Source organism: Aureobasidium pullulans (assembly GCF_000721785.1).
Source record: "Aureobasidium pullulans EXF-150 unplaced genomic scaffold scaffold_1, whole genome shotgun sequence".
NCBI classification, from domain to species: Eukaryota; Fungi; Ascomycota; class Dothideomycetes; order Dothideales; family Saccotheciaceae; genus Aureobasidium; species Aureobasidium pullulans.
The window spans coordinates 323,795-348,769 of NW_021941021.1; the positions used below are offsets into that span (position 1 = coordinate 323,795).

Consider the following 24,975-nt stretch of genomic DNA (forward strand, 5'->3'; position numbering starts at 1 on the left):
TCTCTGATGCCGATAGCTACCGTGCTCATGTACGCAAGTGCTTAAGGTAGATATGGGCTTTAGTTGTTAAAAGATTTACTGGTGGTGGAAAGCTATCTGACATGAACTGTTACATGGCACTGGATCAGGGCCAGATTGGGTGGTGAATGGTGGTCCTCGCTTTCAGTATGGTGTTTACGTCAAATCCGTAAGTGAAGGTTAGTCGAACAAGAGAGGCACTCGATGTCAATTGACCAAACGCTAGCTTCTGCCATCCTCAACCTTTCTCTTTCCAAAAATCATCAACTACTTTGTGCCCGAACCTGCCATCTTAAATCGCTCGTAAGTGTATTGGTCTATGCTGCCTGCGACAATCTTGCCGTCTGTCGTCGGTGAGCCTGCTGGCTTCTTCCACTGTTGTGCCTGCGCATTCGCCAGTAGAACGCGCTTGTGCTTCTCATCCTCATTCCTGCCCATACCACATCTCTTGTTAATGTCGCTGACATCGCCCTCGGAATCCAGGTACGTACCGTACAATCACCCAAGCGTTACGTCCACAAGCAGCTCACTTCCATTACTAGGTCGACAGATCTTTTGTATGTTTCATGACTTCCCTCTTCTTTTTCCCCTTCTGTCCGCTTTACCTCTCTCCCATCTCCCACGCCTCCCGCCCTCCTTTTTGTCATTAGACAAAGCAATCTTCTTTGTGCCTAGCTTCTAACAATCAACTTGTTCAGCACATCCTCGAACATGGATCCATCGATCTGTGCGCCTGGGGTCCCTCGCCGAGGCGAGGTCACTGAGCGCGACGGCTTCATCAAGGACGTAAACGATCTTTGTGCACTTGTCAATCAAGGGATCGAACACATCCCCGACTTTCCACGCGATCACACTCCCACCATCCTAAGTCTCTGGGCTGCTTCGGGTGACGAACAAAGGATGAAGAACGCCGGAATTGATATGTACGTGTGTCATTCTTCGCGACTTCGCGCTTTCTAACATACATCTCTAGGGCTCAGACCTTCTGGAGGATGGTTGACATTCAACCCATCGCCAGACAACTGAGACCTAACGGTGTCCTGGCTTCTAAGCCAGCAGGGTCTTATCACAGTAAGTCAGCAGTAGTTCTACTAGAAACTAGGAGCTTACCTGCTTTAGAACTCATCGAAGCCTCCCGCGAGTTTGGCTTAAGAATGACCACGCAAAGCGAATTAGACCAAGTTGCCGTTGGTGCTGGACAGCACTTCGTTCGCACAGAGTCTTTCCCAGTCCAGCACAACGCACAGGACGACGCGTTCAACACTGTCAAACTGACAGTCATTATGATCAAGGAAGGTTCCCTGGTTTGGCCACCCAAGGGCCCTAATGTTCGTATCTTCGCCGTTGACTTGTAAGCGTTACCCCTTTGCATTCTCTCATGTCTCTCGACTGACCACCGACGAAAACTCAGCGAGGGATGCGTCTATCCCATTCACAGGCACCCTGTGAGAGGCAGCAAATACCCTCACTACATTTCTGAGTGGGGATTTGCTTACATCGACACCGACACCATTCGTGCTCATCCTGATGACTGGCACTTGTACATCACCACCGGCCATGCTGTCGTACATGAACACTATGACCACCACCCCGACTTTCCCACTTGCAGAAACATGAACATCAACGACGGCCGTAGAGCCAGCTACCCACGCAACAACACGTCTTCAGGTCCCAGTGGCACCAAAAAAGAGCTCAGGATCTTCGATGAGCAAGGTACGAGACTTGAAGTCTACATGTCGCCAGACACAGAGATAATCCGCAAACGTGCATGTTGTGCATGGTTATTGCGCAACATCCCCAAGATGGCTGCATCTCGCCAGGGTTCACAAACCTGAGCTGCAATCGGCTAGCATTCTTCAAGCAACGCCACAAAGTATCGCCTTCCATGAAGGTGTTCAGCAACGATAGCTTAGGGGGTTCCACAACGATACCTGAGGGGGTTCTACAACGATACCTGAGGGGGTTCAACAACGATACCTATTACCTGAGAGGATTCAACAACGAGACCTGGGGGTGTTCAGCAACGATACCTGAGGGTGTTCAACAATGATACCTGAGAGATGTTCAACAACGAGAGCGACAACTTCCGCTTTCACCAATACTTTGAAGTTTAACCTGATCTGCGGGGCTGGCATTAGACGGTAACCCTCCCAGAATCTTTGCAATGCGCATCATCTGACACTGAAGGCTAACTGCATCTAGCCTTGCTCCTCCTATTCGCCTACCTTATGGCTCTCTTTACAGAAAATCGCATACGCATGGCAGAAGTTCCGGGTCTTCCTTGAAGGTCTAGTATTTGGTTCCAGGTTTTTACATCACACGATAGGGAAATACCCCGGCATATACACACGAGATTGCATCGTGCGTTGAACATGCCAGACGTAGGATACCTTTAGTGCACAAATGACAATTCTTGAAAACCAAATCCACAGTCCAACCGTCCAAGGTCCTTCACCTCCATTTCGAACCTTGCTTGTGAAGCTCCCGATGACAGCGGCTACTTGGTTGTGTCGAGGTTTCCAAAGCAAGTCCGGTACGCTTCTCGATCTTTCTCATCCGAAGGCTTCTGCATGATCTTCGCGGCCACGTAGTCCTGCTTATTTCCGTTTGTTATCAGCTGGAGTAGCTGGATCTCAGACTTGGCCGAGAAATGCAACAGATTAGAGAAGAGTTTCTTGTAATGTCGCTAGACAATACACCATACTTGATTTTCGGCCATGGCATCCTTAATACCGTCTGACTTGGGAATGAAGGCTTTTCCTAGACGATGTTGTTCTCAATACAACGCTTTTATGGACGCCCTGTTTTAGTAAGCCCCCATTGGATTTGTGGTTGATTTTTTCAAAGAAGCATAGTTACTCAAGGGAAAACGGCTCTACGGCATTATATGGTAAAGTTCAAATCAATAGCAAGAGGTCAAAGAACGCGTTCTGTCAAACTCGAAGGTTGACCTTCCATGTTTGGAACATGTGGCAAGGGATGTTCTCAACGCCAAGCAATCCTACCACAAGCTTTGCAAAACAACCATATCGGCACAATTTTGATTCACATCTCTGCTATCAACCGCAGCATAACCCGACCATTCTGTCAGCCAGAAACCGTGTTAGACTAAAGTAGTCTCTATCAGGTACACAAGCTTCTTAGACAAGTCTACCAAGCTATTCTTAGCCGAGATGCCTATCGCTACTCTTGAGGCAGGTGGTCTGAAAACGTCTGATGCGACTTTGAAAGATAAGAGCAGAACCAATCGCACCCCCGCATTAGACTGCAGTATCGATCGACGGATTATATCTTGGGGTAGCTACATTCGCATGTTATCTTTACACCAACAAGCATGTAAAGAAATATGAGGCTACAACTGCCGTGCAAATTTCCTGGATAAGTACATTACCTTTCCGTCATTTCCTTGCAGTCTGGTTCTGTTTTGCACTTGATTTCTGTCCTACTAGTGAATATATCATTAGTCCATAATCATGGGTCTCTTGCCCAGTATTGCCCTTCCGTCAAAAGACACGATCAAGAAAAGATGCACGACTCTCGAAGCTTGGGCTCTACCCAAGCAGGATTCAACGATTGCACCCGACTATGTCTGGACGAACAAAGATATGGATCCCGTCCCGATCGAGGATCAGACATGGAGCATGTGGACTTGGGTGGCATAGTAAGCCTCGACGCAGCAGTATGAACCACCAGAGGCTGGACTAATACTGTGACCAAAGTTGGGCAACTGACATGATCAATCTGGGTACTTGGGAGACGGCCAGCTCAATCATACAAGTCGGTCTAACCTGGCGGGATGCTATCCCCATCATGGCTGTTGGTACTCTCTGTGTCGCTATTCCTGTCGTCCTCAATGGCGCAATTGGTGCTCATCTCCACGCACCTTTCAGTGTCATCGTTCGCTCTGGCTTTGGCTACTACTTTGCCTACTTTGCTATTGCAAGTAGATGTATCTTGGCCATGTTCTGGCTGGGTATACAGAGTGCCAATGGTGCTTTGGCTATGCAAGTCATGCTGATGGCGATATGCCCATCTTTTGCGTCCTACGATTGGAATGGTCCTAATAACACAGTGAGCCAGACATCCATACGCACCTCTTTGAACAAACTGCTGACTTTCACAGTTGCCCAGAAGCGGCGGCATAAGTACAGCAGGAATGATCGCCTACTTCCTCTTCTGGCTTATCCAACTTCCCCTTCTCCTAATCCCACCAACCCGCCTCCGCTACCTCTTTATCATAAAACTCATCGCTGCACCCATAACCGCCTTTGCAACTCTCGGTTACATGATCCACAAAGCCGGCGGTACTGGTGCAATCTTCTCTCAGCCCGGTACCGCGACAGGAGAAACTAGAATTTACCTCTGGCTAAGCTGTATGTCCTCAGTCACAGGCGTATGGGCAACTCTGGCCTGCAACATCCCTGATTTCTCGAGATATGCCAAGGGTAGGGCGGATGGAAAGACAAACTATGCGCAATACATTCAATTGCCTGTGTTGCCTATCATTTTCACACTGTGTGGTGCTCTAGGCGTAATCACAACCTCGGCATCTAAAGTCGTCTACGGCGAGTTTTACTGGAACCCCTTGGATATCGTTGCGCAATGGCTTAACAATGGATCTGCAGGCAGAGCAGCTGCTTTCTTTGCAGCATTAAGTTGGTATATCGCGCAAGTGGGCACGAATATCACTGCCAACTCGATTTCGGCCGCGAATGATATGTGTGTCATGGCACCGAGGTATATCAATATCAAAAGGGGGTGTGTTATTGCTGCGGTGGTCTCTTGTTGGGTTATGGTGCCTTGGAAGATTCTTTCTGATGCGGAGACCTTCTTGAGTTTTATGTCGGGATACTCGGTGTTTCTTGCTCCTATGGCTGGTAAGTGTTGGTGATTTGAGATGTCAAGGATGTTTGCTGACTTTTGTCTAGGCATTATAGCAGCTGATTACTGGTTGATCAAAAAACGACACATCGATGTGCCAGCCCTCTACGACCCGCATGGTCGCTACAGATACGTCTATGGCGTCAATTGGCAAGGTCTAGTTGCCTTTCTCATTGCCGTCTGTCCCAATCTACCTGGCCTGGCGGACTCAATCAATGGCATCTCAATCTCCGCTGGAGCTAAACATCTATACGCCTTCGATTGGTTATATGGATTCGTATCCAGCGTTTTTGTATACACCGTGTTGAGCATGGTGTTTCCGACGATGGAGGCGCTGATTCCGAAGACCATCTATAGCTTGGAAGTTGTGGAGGGTAAAGAGACAAGCCCCGACAGGGATATCGAAAGCGAGAGCAGAGGCATATTCGAAGAGAAGAAAGGATTTAGAGGGGAGGACACCGCGGATGTCGGCAAGGCTCTGTAGACGCCAGACCAAAGATAATGCTCATAGATGAATATACTTGGACAGGAGAGTACTTGACTTGGATTATAGCTCAATCTCTCTGGTGCAATTTTCATGATAGACAGTCTTTCTTTGAGCTAGACTGACTTCCGTTGGCTTTTGTTGCCCGCTTTGAGACAGAAAGGTCGCATGTCATAACTATACTCGAAATTGAACTGAACATCTCAAACAAGAGTAACAGACACTTTGAACTCCCGTTCACCTTGTAGTAGAGCTTGATACAGCATGGTACCGAAGCAAGTATATCACATGTGATACCACTCTGGGTGTTGGAACCCTCGTCCGGGAGATCACCATGGCTTGAACTTGGGAGCTGGCAATGGTCTGCTCTGCTTTGCTTGAGCAAACACACCTTCTCCATATTTGCGGTCTCCGTACTTTGTTGGCGGGGGCAGTGGACATAGTAGACCAAGATTAAAGCTGGATTGGGATAGTCTGTACATGTTTGCTATATGGTTTATGCGACAGAAGAGATTGACAGGTTAGTAGGTTAGATTCAGTTGAAAGACGGATTGTTGTGAATAGCCGTGGCACAGTCGCCAAGACCTGTGAATCATCTAATCTGTGTTGTGCAGTTGATCGCGTCGCTCGCTGTTATACTCATGAGCAGAGCTGCGCGTTGCCAAATGAAATTTATGGTCATTTGATAGCTTTCGTGAAGTCAAGAATGAATAGACGCCAGTTTCTGCTGGCACTATTTAAGGTTCAGAACTCGGACTTCACGGCTAATAGTGGTTACTTCCTGATGCAAAGATCTCGCTGCATTCCGAGGTTTGTGCTCACAGACTCCTACTGTTGCCCAAGTAAGGCATCAAGGTATGCTCTGATTGTCAACGTTTATGTAAGGCAGGCGGACGTCCGGCCGACATCGCTGTACAGAAACAATGTTCGAGGGTGTCTCGGAGGTGAGAAGGCCGCGTTGTGGGGTCTCAATCGTACCTCGGTCTTGCGGAGTTGTGATGCTTCGGAGGTGCAATCTTCCAGGATGAACAAGCTGCGAAGCAGTAATTTGTTGTTTTATTCGATGTTATCAGGGTAGTATTCATAATATCGTTCTAGCACTACACTCGCTCCAGTCCCATGAGTATGCAGGTGAGTGTCAACTCTGTAATGGTTCATGCGGGTCATCGGTATTGCTCCACAACGAGATCCCCGCAATATCCGCATGGCCCCGCATGATGTCTGTCAAAACATGTCGCAACTCCCTTGATTCCCCTTTCTGTACATTTCCTCCAGACTCAGATTCGTGACAATGGCAGCCATACGCATAGCACCAACCAGAGCGGCAAGAGCACTCAACCTCTTGCGTGCAGTAGGCACCCATGGTCCAGGATGCCCATGCCACAGCAACCCAGGCCACCACCACAACCCATTGAGCATTTCTCAAGGAAGACGTGCACTTGCGACACCAGTCGATTACTCGCAGCAGAAGGAGTACGCTTTCGAGATGGCAGCGTCCAGTATCCGTTTCGGACCTGGCTGCACCAAGGAGGTCGGCATGGACTTCAAGAACATGGGAGCTAAGAAAGTCATGATCGTGACTGATGGCACTGTTCTGCACTTGACGGCTATGAAGCAGGTTCAAGAAGGTCTTGATAGGGAAGGGATCAAGTACGAAGTGTACAGCAAGTGTCGAGTTGAGCCAAAAGACCACTCGTAAGTTCGACTGTCACAAAACCTGGGCTCTGTACTTACTAGTAACCAGCATCAAGGAAGCGATCGCGTTCGCCAAACCTTATGCTCCAGACGCTTTCCTTGCCGTTGGTGGTGGCTCGGTCATTGACACAGCCAAGCTCATGAACCTGTACACATCATTCCCTGAAGCAGACTTCCTGGACTTCGTCAATGCCCCTCTTGGAAAAGGACTGCCAATTCAAGGCAAGCTCAAGCCTCTCGTTGCAGTACCCACGACAGCAGGAACAGGATCAGAGACAACAGGCACAGCCATCTTTGATCTTGTTTCAAAAAAGGCAAAGACGGGTATCGCGCATCGCAACCTGAAGCCAACACTAGGCATATGTGATCCTCTCAATACTCGCACTATGCCTTCTGCTGTGCATGCTTCGAGTGGCCTCGATGTCCTTTGCCATTCCCTCGAATCTTGGACAGCTATTCCCTATCATGAGCGCACACCAAGACCTCGTAACCCAATCGAGCGACCAGCATACCAGGGTGCGAACCCCATCTCGGATATTTTCAGTCTACAGGCTTTGAGAGATACTGTCAAGTATCTGCCTAGAGCAGTCAAGGATCCCGATGATCATGAAGCGCAAAGCAAGATGTTGTTGGCAGCAACTCTGGCAGGTGTTGGTTTCGGCAATGCTGGTGTCCATCTCTGCCATGGTATGAGCTACCCTGTCAGTGGTCAGAACCCCGGATACAAGCACAATGGCTACGAAGTCGACCACCCGATCATCCCTCACGGTGTCAGTGTTGCTGTCACCGCACCGGCCGTATTCAAGTTTACTGGAGCAAGCAACCCCGAGAGACATCTTGCAGCAGCAGAGTGCTTCGGTGTAGACATCAGCCAGGTCAAGAAGGAGAGTGCTGGAGAGGTTTTGAGTGAAGCGCTGGCCAAATTCTTGGTAGATTTGGGTGATCAGCCTCGCGGTCTGAAGGATCTAGGCTTTGGCAGCAGCGATGTGGATCAGCTGGTCGAAGGCACCATGCCTCAAGCCAGAGTCCTCATGCTGGCGCCCAGCCTAGACATGCAGAACGTAGACGAGGAAAGAGCACAGCTGAGACAGCTCTTTGAGGATGCTATGGAGTATTAAGATGGAGATGAAGGAAGGGTGGAAGATTGAGAAGTTCATGGAAGAGAAGGCTGGGGCCGCTTTGGAGCTTGGACGATGGCGCTGCTATCATGGTGTTTGATCAACGATACCTTTTGACAGATGACAAAGTGCCAGTATGTAACACAATACCAGGAGTGAATTAAAGCTTGAGAAAATCTACCTGCAACCCTCTACGGGAGGGTGTGATCAAGACCGGTCGGATGTGGTCGAAGATGGAAGACCAGCATTCGGCCTTGGCAGGATACTTAACCCCCGAGTGGCTTGGCGAACATATGCGACTGGCAGCTGCGCGGTGGCAGGAGTAAACGACGTGGAAGCTCTCCTTCACATTTGGCTTTCAAACCCGCCGTCTTTCTCGTTGTTCATCTGACGCTGGATCTGTGTACTCCTCGTCTTAATTCTGCCTTGCCATCTGCTTCCTTAATTTGATACCCCGACAAAGCGCATCACACCAAACATCACTCATGGCTGTAAGTCCGCATGATGCGCTTATTGTGTTTGCTGGTTTGGACGAATCAATGCTCATGTCTGTCTAGCAACCACCTACTCAACCGCGCGCATACAGCCAGGCGTACATTCCCAACGGCACTCCCTCTCAAGCATCAGGCCCCGTTCCCGGAGCGACGCCACTTCTCCCTAACCAAGGTCGCGTGGTCCAGGCCGGTGGCGCCAGAGTTCTCTGTATCGCCGACGTGCGAGGTGAGCTTTCGGAGTAATGCAAGAGGAAGGAATCGACGCTGAAGTGATGGAACAGGCAATCTCAGATCCTTGAACGAACTCGCCCGCAACGCAAGAGCCGACTACATCATCCACACCGGCGACTTTGGCTTTTACGACAACACTTCGCTCGACCGCATCGCTGAGAAGTGAGCACTCAAACGCAATAATTTTATTCAATCAACTAATCCGAATCAGGACCCTCAAGCACGTTGCGCAATACTCTCCCCTCCTGAATGATGGCGTCAAGAACGACATTGCCCGCGCCCCTGCACAGTCGTCGATCAAGGAGCGCTTCCAACGCGAAGGCCTGCCTCTATCAGAGCTTCCGCAATTCTTGAACGGCACCTACACACTCGAGAAGCCCGTTTACACAGTATGGGGTGCTTGCGAAGACGTCTCGGTCTTGGAGAAGCTGCGCTCGGGAGAATACAAGATTAACAACTTGTTCGTCATCGACGAATCGCACGCTCGCCTGCTCGACATTGGAGGTGTGAAGCTGCGTCTTCTTGGTCTCGGAGGTGCTGTTGTCATGCACAAGCTCTTCGACAACGGCGAGGGCCGTACCACAATTGCTGGTGGCCAAGGAACCATGTGGACCACTCTCCTGCAAATCGGCGAGCTCATCGACACAGCCAACCGTGTTTACGATCCTACCGAAACCCGCGTTTTTGTCACCCACGCATCGCCTGCCCGTGAGGGTCTGCTAAACCAGCTGGCTGTGGCCCTCAAGGCCGACTTCTCCATCTCAGCTGGACTTCACTTCCGTTATGGCAGCTCCTACAACGAGTTCAGTGTCAACCCCACACTGGATCACTACCGCGGCAAGCTCGCCGCATCAAAGGCATCCTTCAACGATGTCTGGGAGACTGTTAAGAGCGAGGTCGAGCCTGCTGTTTCCGAGAACGAGTCACAACAGCGTCTCCTGCACAACGCCCTCGACCTCGTCTCCAAGATGCCCTCTGTCGCTAACGGCGGCAACCCCTTCGGTGGTGGCTACACTGGTCCTCAGGGTGGTGTTGTAGATGAGAGCGCCTTCAAGAACATGTGGAACTTCAACTTGGCTGATGCCGCTTTCGGCTGGTTGTTGCTTGATATTGACCAGGGCAGAATCGGCACCGAGATGAAGGCCCAGGGCTTCAACTTCTCGCACCGCGCTGGCAAGCCCACTCAACGTCCTGCACAGCCCGCACAAGCTACTCAAGCACCCCAGCAACCTGCCGCTCCCATCGCTGCATCGGCACCCACTCCCAGCAACGCTCCTACACCTTCAGGTCCTCCTGCCGCTGCTGCATCTGCTCCCGTACCCGCAAACGCGCCCTCTTCGCGCGGTCCTGGACCTCATCAAACTGCTAGACCTCCGGTTGCTACTCCTCAGCAAGTTCCTTCTCCCGCGCCTACCAAGCCTGTCGCAACTCCCCAACCCGCAGCTTCGACCAACGGTAACCCCGCACCCGCAAAGCCTGAGGAGAAGACATCCGCCGCACCTGCAGCTGATGGCCCTCCTAAGCCCCAAGAAGTTCCTAAGAGCCAGTCTATCTTCATTCCTCCCATCAACGGCACTGACGACGAGGCTGAAGTACGTCAAATCTTTAGTGAGGATGATCAAAAGAAGGTTAGCAAGCTGGAGAGAACCAGCAAGGGCTTCTGGATCGCACACTTCAACTCGTACGAAGAGATGCAAGAAGTGCTGAAGCGTAGTCCCGCTCCAGAGAGCAAGTACTCCTCGCTGAGAATTAGTGAATTCAAGCAACGCCCGGCACGTGGAGGATTCCAGGCTGGCACTTGGGGAAGCTCACGCAATGCATCTGGCCAGCAGAGCGGATACCGTAGTGGGCAATCCGACAGCGAAGGCGCTCGCAGCGGACGTGGAGGGCGCGGTGGACGTGGACGTGGCGGTATGGAGCGCGGTGGTCGCGGAGGCAGAGGTGGTGCCGGTCGTGGACCATCAGGTGCAGCTCCTGCTGGCGAGTCCCAAGCATGAAGTCAGACGACGATATGAAGCATGTGCGGCGAGAGAGCGGCTTCTCAGTATTGGATGCTATCCAGAGAGGAAGCTTATTCAGGAGCAGGGGCCGCGCCGCGATGAAGAGGAGCATAGGAGACGCTATGAGCCAAAGCACTTGATGAATTCACATGGAGGAAAAGCATGAAAGCGATTTGGAACGAGAGGCTAGACTGCTAGCTACATGAGACGTTATACAGACGAAGCAAACATGTAATACTATAAGCACGCGCTGTTCCGGTTCCTAAAAAGTGCTGTGCTTGTCATGCCAGGGATGAAAGGATGGAAGATGAGGCTGGGGGAGGGAGCAAATGTGGCTGAGCTTGGCATTCGTCATGGCACGCGGGAAGCAAATGCGGAGGCGGCCAGTCGCTCGGCGTGGGTGTATGGGTGAGTCCTTGTCGATTGCAACACCTTGATCTGCTCTGTTCGACCATCGACACGCCCGAGTGCGTGTTTGTTTCTGTGTCAACCTACTCGCTTTCCGTCTTCGCATCCCATATCGTGACTACTGTCGACTGCTTCAAAACGACTTGATCGCACCGTTTCCTCGACTCCGCATCCTGGCCACCTCGGTGCCTGACCGTTAACAAGCTCGACACGCCTTGAGCACCTCCTCTACCTCGTGCATCGCCGAAACATAACTCAGCGCAACTAAGAAAGACACATCAAAAGCTTGGAAAATGAGAATCACGCGGTCATGGCTCGCAGTGGCGGGTCTGAGCCTGCTTTCTGCCTCTGCCGAAAAACATCAAACTGCCTTTGGCCTCTCAGTCGACGCGACAGCTGATGCATCCGCGCCGGATGGCTTCACTCACAAGCATGAAGCAGGGAGATGCGCCATTCGTGGACACTGTGGCAAGCAAGGCTTTTTCGGCTCCGAGTTGCCATGCCCTGACAATGGTCTGGCCGAAGAGCCCTCGGCCGACACACGCAAGACGCTCATGTCAATCTGTGGTGACAAATGGGCTGAAGGTCCTGTGTGCTGTACCGATGAGCAGCTTGGTGCACTCAGCTCCAACCTCAAGCGCGCTGAATCCATCATCGGTGCATGCCCTGCTTGCAAGGACAACTTCTTCAACCTCTTCTGCACATTTACCTGCTCTCCCGACCAATCTCTCTTCGTCAACGTTACCAATATCGCTCCCAAGGGTGACAAACTGCTAGTCACTGAACTCGACCAGCTCATCTCCGAAGACTATGGAAGTGCATTCTACAGCAGCTGCAAGGACGTCAAGTTCGGAGCTACTGGAGGAAAAGCCATGGACCTGATCGGTGGTGGCGCAAAGAACTACACCCAATTCCTCAAGTTCTTGGGTGACAAGAAGCCTTTCGGCAGTCCCTTCCAAATAAACTTCCCTGTTCCTAACGAGGCTGACTTCCCTGGCATGGAACCTGGATCTGACAAAGCCCACCCTTGCAACAGCACTGACGAGAGATACCGATGCGCATGTGTCGATTGTGCCGCTTCTTGCCCCGAACTGCCTTCTGTCAAGGAAGCACACGAATGCAAGGTCGGCGTTTTGCCCTGCCTTTCTTTCGCTGTCATCATTGTCTACTCTGTCTTCCTGTTCCTTCTGATTCTTGCCGTCTCTGGCCATGTCGCTTATGCTAAGCACACCAAGAGCCGCAATGAGCGCTTGAGATTGCTCCAGGACGCTTCTCCCAGCGACGATGAAGACGAAGGTGACATTGTTCACCAGGCTGGCCTGCTCGAGAAGCCCACCAGAAGCTATCCTCTGAACACCGTCTGTGACAGAATCTTCTCCCGTCTTGGTCGCACTGCCGCCACTTTTCCTGCCATCACCATCAGCTCCTCGGTCATCATTGTTGCATTGCTTAGTCTGGGCTGGATGCGCTTTACTGTCGAGACCGACCCTGTCAAGCTTTGGGTGTCTCCTGACTCTGAGGCCGCAAAGGAGAAGGCCTTCTTCGACAAGTCTTTCGGTCCCTTCTTCAGAGCTGAGCAAGCCTTCTTAGTCAACGACACTCTGCCCACCGGTCCTGGTCCTGTTCTGTCTTACGATACACTCAACTGGTGGTTCGATGTCGAGAACCGTATTCGTAGGATGAAGTCGATCGACGGTGGTTACACGCTCGACGACGTCTGCTACAAGCCTACAGGCGATGCTTGCGTTGTTCAATCCTTGACTGGCTATTTCGGTGGTGATTTCCAAGGCATTGACCCTGACCTTTGGCAAGAGGATCTCGAGGCTTGCGCAGACACTCCTGTAAACTGTCTGCCCGACTTCCAGCAACCTCTCAACCCTCGCTACCTCTTTGGAGGCTACAACAACAGCGTCATCGACTCTACAGCAGTTGTTGTCACATGGGCCGTTACCAACCACGCAGAGGACACCTTCGAGCTCGAGAGAGCCATGGACTGGGAAGAGAGTCTCAAGGGGCTCTTGCTCACTGTCCAAGATGAAGCTTCTGAGCGTGGTCTTCGCCTATCTTTCAACACTGAAATCAGTCTGGAGCAGGAGCTCAACAAGTCGACCAACACTGATGCTAAGATTGTTGCTGTCAGCTACCTGATCATGTTCTTGTATGCTTCCATCGCACTAGGCGCCACCACTCTGACCGTTAGAGACGTGCTGAGAAACCCCGCCAATGCTCTGGTCCAGTCAAAGTTCATGCTTGGTGTTGTTGGTATTCTTATTGTTCTAATGTCTGTCTCTGCATCTGTCGGTCTTTTCGCTGCCGCCGGTGTCAAGGCTACGTTGATCATCGCCGAGGTCATTCCATTCCTGGTTCTTGCAGTCGGTGTTGACAACATTTTCCTCATCGTCCATGAGTTCGAACGTGTCAACATCAGCCACGCCGATGAGCCAGTCAGTGAGAGGATCGCAAAAGCACTTGGTCGCATGGGACCCAGCATTCTCCTATCTGCGACTACTGAGACCGTCGCATTTGCTCTTGGTGCTGCTGTTGGTATGCCTGCTGTTCGCAACTTCGCCGCATACGCAGCTGGAGCTGTCTTCATCAACGCTATCTTGCAGGTGACTATGTTCATTTCGGTTCTCGCTCTCAATCAAAAGCGTGTTGAGGCCGGTCGCGCAGACTGCTTCCCCTTCATCAAGGTCAAGGGTGCTGACTCTAATTCGATGGCTATTGCCGGCATGCCTGGCTTGGCTGGTATTGAGGAGGAAGGCGCACTCCAGCGCTTCATCCGCAAGACTTATGCTCCTGCTTTGCTTGGAAAGAAGACCAAGACTGCTGTCATCACCATTTTCCTCGGATTCTTCACCATCGGTCTCGCCCTTTTGCCCGGTGTCGAACTTGGGCTTGATCAACGCATTGCAATCCCTTCTGATTCTTACCTCATCAAGTACTTCGATGATCTCTACGACTACTTTGAGGCTGGACCGCCGGTCTACTTCGTTACCAAGGATCTTAACGCGACTGCTCGTGTACATCAGCAGGAGATTTGCGGTCGCTTCTCAACTTGTGAGGAGTTTTCTTTGGCAAACATCCTCGAGCAAGAGCGCAAGCGACCAGAGATCAGTTACATCGCCGATGCTACTGCCAGCTGGATTGATGATTTCTTCTTCTGGTTGAACCCTTCGCTTGAGGAGTGCTGTGTTGACGGGTCTCATACTTGCTTTGAGAACCGCAACCCTCCCTGGAATGTCACTCTCCATGGTATGCCTGAAGGCCAAGAGTTCGTCTCATACCTTCAGCGCTGGCTCGAGTCGCCCACTACCAGTGAATGTCCCCTGGCTGGCAAGGCTGCATATGGTGACGCTCTTGTCGTCGACAACAGCAGTCTGAGCATTCCCGCTTCTCACTTCCGTACCTCGCACACCCCTATGCACAGCCAGAGCGACTTCATCGCCGCGTACAAGTCTGCTCGTCGTATTGCAAAAGATATTACATCGCACACAGGTGTTGAGGTGTTCCCTTACAGCAAGTTCTATATCTTCTTCGACCAATACGTGTCCATTGTCCGCCTTTCTGGTGCCTTGATTGGAGGTGCCCTTGGTTTCATCCTCGTGTTGAGCAGCGTCTTGCTCGGCTCGCTGGCCACAGGTCTTGTTGTCACAGTCACCGTGGGCATGACTGTCGTTGACATCATCGGCACCATCTCCTTGGCCGGTGTATCACTCAACGCTGTTTCCCTTGTCAACCTCATCATTTGCGTTGGTATCTCAGTCGAGTTCTGCGCCCACATTGCACGCGCATTCTCAGTACCATCGCCTTCTCTCCTCGAACGCTGCCATAGCTTCCGCGGGAAGGATGCTCGTGCCTGGGCTGCTCTTGTCAATGTTGGAGCCTCGGTATTCTCGGGTATCACAGTCACCAAGCTTCTCGGTGTTTTCGTGCTCGCCTTCACTCGCAGCAAGATCTTCGAAATCTACTACTTCAGAGTCTGGTTGGCACTTGTCATTTGGGCTGCACTTCACGCTTTGGTCTTTTTGCCGGTTGCCTTGAGCTTTTTCGGTGGAGTTGGTAAGTTTCATCGCCTTGTTCGACCTTTATCTTTAAATCAATACTGACTCGCTTACAGGCTACGCAGACCCCGATGTTGATGGTGGTCTTGAGCAGGACCTCGCCAGCAGGCGTTACCGTGCTATGATGCCTGATGAGGAGTACTACTCTGATGAGTATTAAGCTTGGAACGATTATGGAGATCATGAGATGTAACATGGCATAATGGCGTTCTTTCTTTTATGTATTATGAATGTACCTTTCGAAACCACTTGATGTCCACTCTGAAATGCCAACAAGCTTGAGCTTACACAAACGTTTATAGTCAACCTTGATTCATGAGATTGACCTCAAATCTAGTCGTGGTTCGAGATGTGCATGCTTCAGCTGTGAAATCTTGTTCCATGTACATAAAAGGCATGTGAGATGGCTGCAAGATATGCACTATAACTTTGGAAATGTGAAGCATCCTTCTTGCGTGGAACAAACCAACAGCCAGAGGTTCAAAGGCATCTTTGCATGTTTTATGATCATCGATATTTGCGAGCAGGGTGACCCGGTCAGCAACTTCTGTATCGAACACACCTCTCCACTCGAGATCCCGACCGGATAGAGTACTCTGAATGTACTCCAACATCTCAAACACATATTCATCCTTCGCGGAAGCAGCTGTTCACATTCAACTCGTTCTCTTCCTCATTTCTTGTGCGTAGCCACAGCCACAGTATACAAAGCACTGCGCCACTCACGCCACTTCCCCATAGTGTCTCTTGCCCTTTTAGCGCCGCGGAGTAAAATTAGCGTCTGGTGACGTATTACGCGTATCCCCCTTCCTGCCGGTCGCTCCAGCCCAGTTTCCCGCGGCTTGGTATATACAAAATCAAGGCCGCCCGTCCGCTCCTCCGCCTCTGTCGCGTCGTATTCCTGATCTTTGTCCTTTGCCTATCCGCCCAACTTGCACCTGAACATACTACAAATTTGCGATATCACGAGCGAAAAGGAGATTACGAATACTGTGGACCTACGAGACTTGCGACTGAGAGATTACCGGAGACGGGAAGCAAAGAGCAAAGACTGGGATCAGAGATATCGAGATCAGTGAAGAGTGATTACCAAAAGTGAGTTATCCTCTCGACTTCGAATGCTCATCATCACATATCAAGATACACGACTAACACTTCCCCCTAGCCAACCAAAACCTCCAACCACAAAACCGCAACAATGCCCAAAAACGTCATCACCACACCCACCACCACCGCCCTCTCCACCCCCTCAACCTCCTCCTCCTCCTCCTCAGCAACTTCCTCCTCTTCCTCAAACCAGGCCATCAAACGTGTCACCCCGGGCGTGAAGCTCCCCTGCTGGTGCGGCGACGATTGCTCCTGCTGTATAATCCCCTGCACGGTCATGTAGAGCAAGGAACACCGTGCCAGACGGCCAAACCTCTCGGATGGGGAGATGTTGAGTCATATGCATGAGCATGGGAGGGTTGGATGTGTGAAAAAGGGGTGTGCGGGACAAGGTAGGGGTAATGGGGGTAGTAGGGGTGGCAAGAGGGTTAGAGATGGAGAAGTCAGTGTGAGGAGGAGTGTCAGACGGGTTTGGAGGAGGGGTGTCAAGAAGCCTTTCAAGAAGGTTTTTGGGAGGAGGGATAGTTGGGTGGGCACGTTTTATCTGAGATGATGTGGGTGCCACCGTTTGCTTGATCTCTGACTGAAGCCTGAGGTTTCTGTTTCTGCTCGAGGTGATGCTGGGTTTGGAATTCTTCTTGATTATGGGATTGGGTGTTTTTGCTTTGCTTCTTCGCAAACACACATGGAGTTTGAGATGGAAGGGATACCTACGAATGCAACGTCTATAATTTTCACTTATATGCTTACTCTACTTGTTAGTGATCCTCGTTGGTCTTGATGCGATCGGATTCAGGACGAGATATTAGACAATCATGTCAACACCGTAGTAGAGTCGCAACCCGATCACTGAGGAAAACATGCTAGTCCATCAACGCTCGAACAATGAAAACTCAATAATGGTATATCGACAACTGACCGCGACAAAGAACTAGGGCACGGAAAAAGCAATAACAACAATAACAAGTGCAGGAAAGCAGCAAAAAAAGAAAAAGAAAACAATAGAAGCCCTCCATCCGCCAAACAGGGAGACAAGTTTCCCGTCTCAGACGAAATCCTTCCTATCATAAGGATAGGTCTGGAGCTTAGTGACAAATTTCTTCATGCCCTTTCTGAAGTTTTCCTTGTATTTCTGCTTCTTGGAGATTTTCTGAGGACGTTCTTCGGAAGTTTCCTCAGTTCGTTCCCAGAGGGCTTCCTCGGTTGCTTTCGCTTCCTCGTTTTTGATCCTGAGAGCTTCCTAGGCTTCGATGTCTGACTCAGAGACTACCATGGATCTTCTCGGGGGGCTCTCACTGGGGTTCCTCATTGAGCTTTCCTCGGAGCCTTTCTTCTAGACGTTCTTCCAAGTCATGCCGGGTCGTTCGATGTGAGGCGTCTTGACCGCATTTGAGTCGCCAAACGGATTGTCTTCATCGTCTTCCTCGTACTCGTTCTCGGATTCGCTGTCCTCTTGTGCTCTGGCCTTGCCATAATCAGGTCTGGCGGGCATGGCGAGTTGACCAGGTCGAGGGGGCTTGGGTGGCGCTGCCTCTTCTCCTCCCAACTTCAATCCAGCGAGTTGGGACTCGGCGCCTGTAGCATGCGATGATCCTCCTTCCTCAGGCATGTGCTCCCAAGCATCACTGTCGCTGTCGTCGTCAAGCGAGCGATCCATTATTTCGTAGCTCGTCAACGCCTTGACCAATTCGTCATTAGCAGAGAGCAGACTACCGATCCAATCATCATGTTCCACCAGTTGGATATACCTCAATATGTTTCTCCTCAGTAGTTTGCAAGTCTCGAAGCGATTCATCACCTCAGGGTTCTCAGAGACGCGCTCATTCTCACGGTTGATGAGTTGCAGTCCATTGAGGAGATTGGTAGAGGCGATGGAAGCTTGAGCGATACTTTGGATCATGTTAGGCTTTTCCTTTTCGAAGTTGAACTTTGTGGCGGTGGTCTTGTCCTTTTTTTTGGTGGAGGCTCTGACGGCGTCGCGGATTGAGTAGTGGGGTGTGGTCGTTAGAGTGACTGGACGTGAGGCGGAGGCCGAGGCGTTTACTGCAGAGCTGGAGCGTGAGTGACCACGAGAGGGTTGCGGAAGGGGAGTAGGAGACGGGTCCTCATGGACATCTGCTTCTGTTTCGCGCAGGACCTTTGCCTTTGCCTGAGCCTGGCGAGGGCGAGGCTTCTGAGGCAGCTGCTTGTAGAGGTTGGCGATGTTGTGGAGGCCAGGAGTATCTTTGTAGGCTACAGCCCATTGCCTAAAGAGGATGTTGCACTTGTTCCGTACTTCGAGGTCGACCATATCGTCCCGAACCATTAGACGAAGTCGTTCCAGAAGAGGTTCATCGGCAAAAGTCTTCTGGAAGCGGCTTCCAGCATTTTGAATCAGTCCGTCCAGGATGTTCAGAGCTCTGATCTGACTATGAGGATTACCATACTTCCTGTACAAAGTCAGTCAGAACGATTCGCATAGTGCGAGGCAACAAGACCAACTCACAGCTTCTTGCGGATAGCTCTGGCTGCTTCCGTCGGACCAGAGGACTGGATGCGGATGACCTCGACCAGGTCAATAATTCCACTGAGATCATCCTCTTCATATTGTTCGCTGGTGAGACGGTCAATCTGCACCGACACAGCCGAATATGGCTTTCTCTGTTGCACAACCCATTGTCTTAGTATTGACTTCAGATCACGCAAACGGCAAGCAGGGCAGGATATTGAATATCTGGATAGACGACATGGAAGGACGGAGTATCTGGGAGGTGGACGAGTGGGTGGTCCAAGAACTCTGCGCTTGGCTGCCATCTTGAGCTCTTTCTTTTGCCGACGCTTCTCGTGTATAGCTTCGCATTCTTTCTTCCACTCATCCACCTCGGCAGGGTTGCAAGGACCGTATGGGCAAGGGTAGGCCATGCACCAACTGAAGAACTCCATGTTGGGTATGATATGATTTCTTGCAGCAGAAGGGAAATGGGGAAGACATGGTGCTTGATCGGGGCAGAGTTGTGATAAATAACGGACAAAGAATCAGAGTGTAACATACCGATGAGCTTCCCAACATGGTGGTGATTCACCAAGGTAATGCACCAGTAGAGGTAGCAACACACAAGAATCGACAGAGATGCAGCTAAACCAACAGGATGGCGTCACCAAAAGCCCGCGTGCTGTGGTAAGAGAGGTGTGTGTGCGAAGGCAAATGGGGGATCCGTGGTGCGTAGATCCTTGAAGCCGTCTAGCCCTAAGGTCTTGCTATGCCTAGCTGTCAGGAGAAACAAGAAAGGGTCAGCCTTTTTCACCCATGGTAACTCATGCAAGAACGGTATGTTGGCTTGAGGCTTGCAGAGAACCATAGAATACACCATACGGCGCAGGCATCATCCAATGGCGCAAGACTCAATGCCATGTCGGAAGCGCGACTCACCAGAATGAATAAAATGGACTCGAGAAAGCTCCTAACACAACAGAAGTGATAGCCAGAAAGATGGAGAGATCAGCCCGTGTTGTCAGATGGCGTTCCGTCGTGCGTCTTCGTACTGGGGTTAGGAAGGTGCAGAACCGCAGACTGAGGAGCCGATAAGCAGGAACAGTCACTTGCTTCTTTGTTCCCTTGTTCACCGAGGATACGCGCTTACACGAGGCAGGAGCGTTTGATTGCTTGCACAGAAGTTTCGGTCAAGCTCGAGGAGGTGTCAGCAAGACTTGTTCACTTGGAATGGCACAAAGGATAAAGACGTTTTGTTGTTGGCGAGCTCGTGATTGGGGGACGTTGTCGGTGAGCACAGCCGTCATCTCCATCAATGCTCTGCCCCACTTTCTGCCCGATGCCTCGAACTTCGGCCCGCTGCAGCCCGATTGCGGAGGTTAATCCCGGATGCTTCTCTGCATGCTGCTCCTTCGACCTTAACTTCACTCTGTACGACAATCAACCACTGCTATTGATACCTGCCATTCATCTGGATCTGGTTTCGAAGCCGCATTGTCTCTGGAGACTCATAGTCCTCACAATCAAATCCGTCCGGAGATCCAGCCTCGATACTCGACCCATCGGCATCCTGCATGGACGTTTACTGCGCATGAGATAATCCGCATGCTTGTCTGCACAGATATAGCAACTGCATGAATTCGCCTGTCAAGTCTTGACTTCTCTGCAAGCAGCAACCCCTCTCCATATATGAACTTGTGATACAAGACGCAGCAGCACGCCCGTTTCCCACGTTTTTTGTCCGACATCTTCCACCCTTCCAATGGCTCGTGCCACAGAGGCTTCAACACCTCAAAGGTATGATTTGCATCGAACTTCAGCTGGTCGTTCTCTCATGGCTGACACGCTTGTTCCGGGATTAAAGCGTATGGCTTGAACAGCTTGCAGATGTCGACTGTGATTGGGACAGCATCTCTCTTCCAAGCACGCCGACCCATGGTAAGGTCGCAATGTCTTCTTCAACAGAAGACGCTGCACCACGCCCACATGGCTTTGTCAAAGCTGAACTACGGTCCGACTCGCCTTCTCCAACAGAAGACGATCTTTTCAGTGACACAGCAGATCTCGAGGACTTCTTTTGCAAAACAGAAGGATCCGACTCTTCTAGCACAGCAGGAACCCCGGCCCTGACTGCACCGTCGGACGTCTCATCGTCTCCTCCAGATTCTTCCTCGTCCACTGTACCTGCTTCTGGAATACCCAGACGTATTATCCGCAGTACTTTCCCCGAAGCCGTGAAGTCCAACTCCCCGATCCCAGGTCTCACATCCTCCCTCCGTATCCGCACCTCTTTCTGTCTAGGAGAAGCCTTGAACATCGGTTGCCAGGCTTCTCGAGAAGACCAGAACATCATGCTCGAATTCTACTGCCGTGTCATGTCCTCCTACCGCGGAGACAACACACAGCATTTTGTGCTTGCAGATCTCACACACGACAACCCGCCCTTCATCAATGCCACTTTCGCGTCTTAGAAGGGCGTCCCGTTATTCGATGATGATGACAGAGTCTTTCTCGATGGAAAAGGCAAAGGTCACAATGGCAAGATGTGCAGATGTCTGGGCAAGATGACAAGGGTAGGGAGTAAGTGGATTTTTGTGTTGGTGGGCATTTGGCAGGCCACTATTGATGATGTCGAATATGTTGCTGCTATAGTCACCTGAGCTGTTGACGACAGCATGATGGAGAAGCTCTTATGTGCGGGGTGTTTATGTTTTGCTGCCATTGTTCGAAGCTTTTGCTGCTTATGTTGCGAAGATACCCCCGGGAGTTTTGTTGCTCATAGATTGGCAGGCCACATTGATGGAAGATTAAAATCGCTATTTGCAAGAACATAGTCGCTCTAAGTAAGGAAAAAACAGGCATCGCTCCAATTTTACTCAAATTTTGTCACTCCTGCTTGCGCTGCAAAAAAAATCACTAGGTGCATGAATCTCCAGTGGCCGACTCAACAAACCAAATACATCTTTGACTTTTGAAAACCACAAACATTTCTGACGCTGGCACGAAGAGGTCACTCCTTCAAACCCATACAAAACTTCCACCACTCACCCCTACCCAGCCTTCAACCCACCCGTACTAGTACTCCCAATAAACACAACCAGCACAGCCGCAAACCTAAAACATCCTAATTAGCCAATTCCCTTCCCAACCACCTCAAAATCCACAACTCACGCAGCAGTACTTGCGAATATCTCCGCCGCCCTCGCCTGCGTCAACAATGCCAGAGCCACCGAAAACAGGAAACTCAATCCCATGGCGACGAATATGCGTGCGAGGAGGTTGTGTATGAAGTAAAGGATTAGGATTGCCAGGGAGGGAATTAGAGAGGATGTCAGGATGGAGATTAGGCGGGAGGTTTTTGTGTAGGTGGTGTCGGAGTGGTGGGTTAGGCCTAGTTCTTCTTGGCCTGGGAGGGGTTGCTGTGGGGTGAGGGTTGTGTTAGTGATGAGATGTTGAGATTAGTTTGTGATGGAGTGGGAGATGGGTTCTGTTTGTAAGGAATGGAGTACCCTTGATGTTATGCCCCTGCGGAAGAACCAAGGGACTAGATTTTCGGCTGTCCATGTTGTGAGGTGATCTTGGTCGCGCTTTGACAGCGCTATGAGGTCTGATGATCTTTCTTCCGTCCATGGAAGGTCTTCGAAGCCATTCAAAAAGTTGTTGCCGCCCTTTTCGTGTTCTAGCCAGCGGGTCAGAATGTTGAGGTCATATGGACTTGGTTGTTGGAGTTCTTGGATCTTTGCTTGTCGTAGTAGTGTTTCGTCTGATTTCATTCTGTTAGACTAAACTTCCGGATTGATGGAGTTGATTCAAAGATTGTTACTGTAATCCTTCAGTTTAGACCGTAAGCCCATCTGTGCATTCCAGTGCTCCTGCTCCATGTCCGTTCTTTGCTCAGTCAGTGGCTTTAGAATATTGGTCTTGCTCCATGGAACTATTTGGTCATATACTTCGAGTTGTTGTTCCAGCTGGAGTATCTCTGCTTGGTATACTAGCAAATCTCGAGCGTTGAGGTCTGCGAAGCGGAGGTAGATTGACATGCCTCTATAGGCACCCATGACCTTTGCAAGCTCTGGGTAGCCATGCGTGTCTTTCGGAAGGACATTCTGCGTTGAGATGTTGGACAAAGGGATTTGGCTTGTCATGATGCTATGTTGCAGATGTTCGGTAGGTAGAGGTTGCGGTGGGCATGTACCACTTTATAAGTGGCTTGGTGGCTTGCTGCGGACCAGCCCACCAAAGCACCGCCTCATCATTTGCGTATCTGATATTCCACCCGCAGGCTTAATGCTTGTCGACTCATGAATTCGAAAGGCTGGTGTAAATGAGAAAAGTAGAGAATCTTACAATTGATTTTATACAGAATCCCTTAGAGCTGTAAGGATTGATTGTGAAAGATTATTTGAATACGCTGAATAAGACAAGTTCCGTCACAAAATCCTGACTGTTGTTTACAGACCTTGATGGGGACGTCGAGAAGCACTTTGTTGTTGATTGACGGATGGCCCTTGATTTGTTCCCATGACCTGAGCTAGCCGCTCCTTGAGTTGTTCTTTCTGCCTCGCCCTTTCTTCCTTGTTGCCCAGAGCTTTCTCCATCTTATGTTGATCTTGTCGCTTTTGTTGCTCTATAAGATTTTTGACATTAGAGAATATCTCAAGAGAAGATCAGTTGTAAGGTAAGACTAACCTCTGCTTATCTTTGCAAGACCCAGCACATTGAGCTCTTGCTTGGTAGTGGTATTATCTGTCAAGCCCAATAACAAAAGATCGGGGTTTTGTGTCAGAAAGCCATATTGAAAAATGGTGTGGCGAGAGAGCACCATGTCTGTCGGCAGTCCATCGACCAAACGAAATAGATGAGTGTACTCTTCCTTTCTATCCACGAAGTTCCAGATCCCTTTGAACAGCAGTTTGCACTCAATCTTTTCATTAGTGGCTGTGTGAAGCGTGAGGGAAGTCTCCGCGCGACGAATAAGGCCTGTAGGACAAGGTTCCAGTAGCTTGGCAGTGCTCTTTGACATACAATCCACGGATGCTCCGGTGTCAAGTAGGCAATCCAAGTGATGGCTCAGTCCAGATCCATCTCGCACGGATACCTTCACATACATGTGTGGCGCACTCCCAGGCCCCTCTAGGATATTTGATCCTGAGAGATATGATGTCGAAGTTGACCTGTAATCTGCGTCAAGGACAGACGCCAGTTCATCTTTTTCCACCGGTTCTACGAGTCCAAGAGCCTCGTCAACTGATAGTCGAGTTGAGGATCCTGAACTTATACGACATCCACTTGACAGGTGATCCGAATGTGCGATTGAGATAATATCCTCGGATGTAGAGCAGAGGTTGTGGTCACCAGCGCCAGTGTCGTCCACATTGTCATCCTCGTCTTCCAAGGCATCGAGCGAGTCGAAAATTCCGTCCGGGGAAGAATGCTTCGGGGGGATAGCCTTCTGATAAACACTGCTGGACGATAGCTCCTTATTCAATGTTGCATGCTGAGGAAGTGGTAGTGGCTCTACGTCGTCCCAGTATGCCCTTTACACCATCAGCGAGAAACCGAACCTAGCAAAAAGGCATACATACATGGTCAGGATCCGACACAAATCCTCAACATCATCGCTGACGGAGGTGAGATCACTCAAAGCTTTATTGAATCGCTTCTTGTAACCAATTCTTTTGAGTATCGGAAGGCTGACATTAGCAAGGTCTTGCTTCAAGAGAGTGACTTGTACTATCGCGGATTTGTAAGTTTCGAAGACGAGACTAAAGTCGGTCTCAGAGATTCCTCTAGTCGTCGAGAGGAGTTCGCTTGCGTTATGTAGAGACTGTTCAACGTTATGGACTTCTTGCTCCAAGGCTCCAAAGTCGTAATTCCGACCACCGGCACGTCGACTGGTAAGCTGCTGGACGCGCTGGTAGGTGGATTCGACCGCCCCCACCGCGACAATGCCAATTATCTCCGCCATTGTCAACCTTGGTAGCTACCTGTGATAGAACTAGAGA

At 50.5% G+C, this 24,975-nt stretch overlaps 9 protein-coding genes across 9 annotated transcripts; 6 read left to right on the plus strand and 3 right to left on the minus strand.

Annotated features, from left to right (window-relative positions):
• Window positions 1–222: 222 nt before the first annotated feature.
• Window positions 223–1,853, plus strand: M438DRAFT_350632 (uncharacterized protein; the record flags this gene model as incomplete). The annotated part of the gene is made up of 7 exons (XM_029906661.1): window positions 223–321; window positions 421–501; window positions 561–575; window positions 694–941; window positions 992–1,089; window positions 1,138–1,369; window positions 1,457–1,853. 7 exons carry the CDS (start codon window positions 223–225, stop codon window positions 1,851–1,853), a joined length of 1,170 nt encoding a protein of 389 aa, XP_029765377.1.
• Window positions 1,854–3,491: 1,638 nt separating this feature from the next.
• Window positions 3,492–5,421, plus strand: M438DRAFT_286327 (uridine permease-like protein Fui1; the record flags this gene model as incomplete). The annotated part of the gene is made up of 4 exons (XM_029901584.1): window positions 3,492–3,679; window positions 3,738–4,089; window positions 4,142–4,895; window positions 4,947–5,421. The coding sequence occupies 4 exons, from the start codon at window positions 3,492–3,494 to the stop codon at window positions 5,381–5,383; spliced, it is 1,731 nt and encodes a 576-aa protein (XP_029765378.1). The 3' UTR covers window positions 5,384–5,421.
• Window positions 5,422–6,662: 1,241 nt separating this feature from the next.
• On the plus strand, window positions 6,663–8,371 carry M438DRAFT_340998 (NAD-dependent methanol dehydrogenase). Its single transcript, XM_029904400.1, has 2 exons — window positions 6,663–7,078; window positions 7,128–8,371. Exons 1-2 carry the CDS (start codon window positions 6,675–6,677, stop codon window positions 8,194–8,196), a joined length of 1,473 nt encoding a protein of 490 aa, XP_029765379.1. The 5' UTR covers window positions 6,663–6,674; the 3' UTR covers window positions 8,197–8,371.
• Window positions 8,372–8,753: 382 nt separating this feature from the next.
• On the plus strand, window positions 8,754–10,099 carry M438DRAFT_258971 (uncharacterized protein; the record flags this gene model as incomplete). The annotated part of the gene is made up of 3 exons (XM_029899748.1): window positions 8,754–8,916; window positions 8,972–9,083; window positions 9,133–10,099. Coding segments are annotated over 3 exons (1,242 nt in total), but the record flags the coding sequence as incomplete, so codon positions are not given.
• A 1,523-nt stretch (window positions 10,100–11,622) lies between these two features.
• On the plus strand, window positions 11,623–15,553 carry M438DRAFT_350636 (multidrug efflux transporter AcrB transmembrane domain-containing protein; the record flags this gene model as incomplete). The annotated part of the gene is made up of 2 exons (XM_029906662.1): window positions 11,623–15,391; window positions 15,450–15,553. 2 exons carry the CDS (start codon window positions 11,623–11,625, stop codon window positions 15,551–15,553), a joined length of 3,873 nt encoding a protein of 1,290 aa, XP_029765381.1.
• A 2,122-nt stretch (window positions 15,554–17,675) lies between these two features.
• Window positions 17,676–19,935, minus strand: M438DRAFT_2473 (uncharacterized protein). Its single transcript, XM_029899603.1, has 5 exons — window positions 19,910–19,935; window positions 19,532–19,747; window positions 18,986–19,140; window positions 17,797–18,929; window positions 17,676–17,745 (listed from the first exon to the last, which is right to left on the minus strand). Exons 2-4 carry the CDS (start codon window positions 19,547–19,549, stop codon window positions 17,834–17,836), a joined length of 1,269 nt encoding a protein of 422 aa, XP_029765382.1. The 5' UTR covers window positions 19,550–19,747; window positions 19,910–19,935; the 3' UTR covers window positions 17,676–17,745; window positions 17,797–17,833.
• An 895-nt stretch (window positions 19,936–20,830) lies between these two features.
• On the plus strand, window positions 20,831–21,830 carry M438DRAFT_341001 (uncharacterized protein). Its single transcript, XM_029904401.1, has one exon. It carries the CDS (start codon window positions 20,920–20,922, stop codon window positions 21,439–21,441), a length of 522 nt encoding a protein of 173 aa, XP_029765383.1. The 5' UTR covers window positions 20,831–20,919; the 3' UTR covers window positions 21,442–21,830.
• A 307-nt stretch (window positions 21,831–22,137) lies between these two features.
• Window positions 22,138–23,115, minus strand: M438DRAFT_330217 (uncharacterized protein; the record flags this gene model as incomplete). The annotated part of the gene is made up of 3 exons (XM_029903291.1): window positions 22,138–22,389; window positions 22,480–22,733; window positions 22,794–23,115. The coding sequence occupies 3 exons, from the start codon at window positions 23,113–23,115 to the stop codon at window positions 22,138–22,140; spliced, it is 828 nt and encodes a 275-aa protein (XP_029765384.1).
• A 299-nt stretch (window positions 23,116–23,414) lies between these two features.
• Window positions 23,415–24,938, minus strand: M438DRAFT_401356 (uncharacterized protein; the record flags this gene model as incomplete). The annotated part of the gene is made up of 4 exons (XM_029909535.1): window positions 23,415–23,597; window positions 23,660–23,950; window positions 23,996–24,507; window positions 24,556–24,938. 4 exons carry the CDS (start codon window positions 24,936–24,938, stop codon window positions 23,422–23,424), a joined length of 1,362 nt encoding a protein of 453 aa, XP_029765385.1. The 3' UTR covers window positions 23,415–23,421.
• Between the last annotated feature and the right edge of the window lie 37 nt (window positions 24,939–24,975).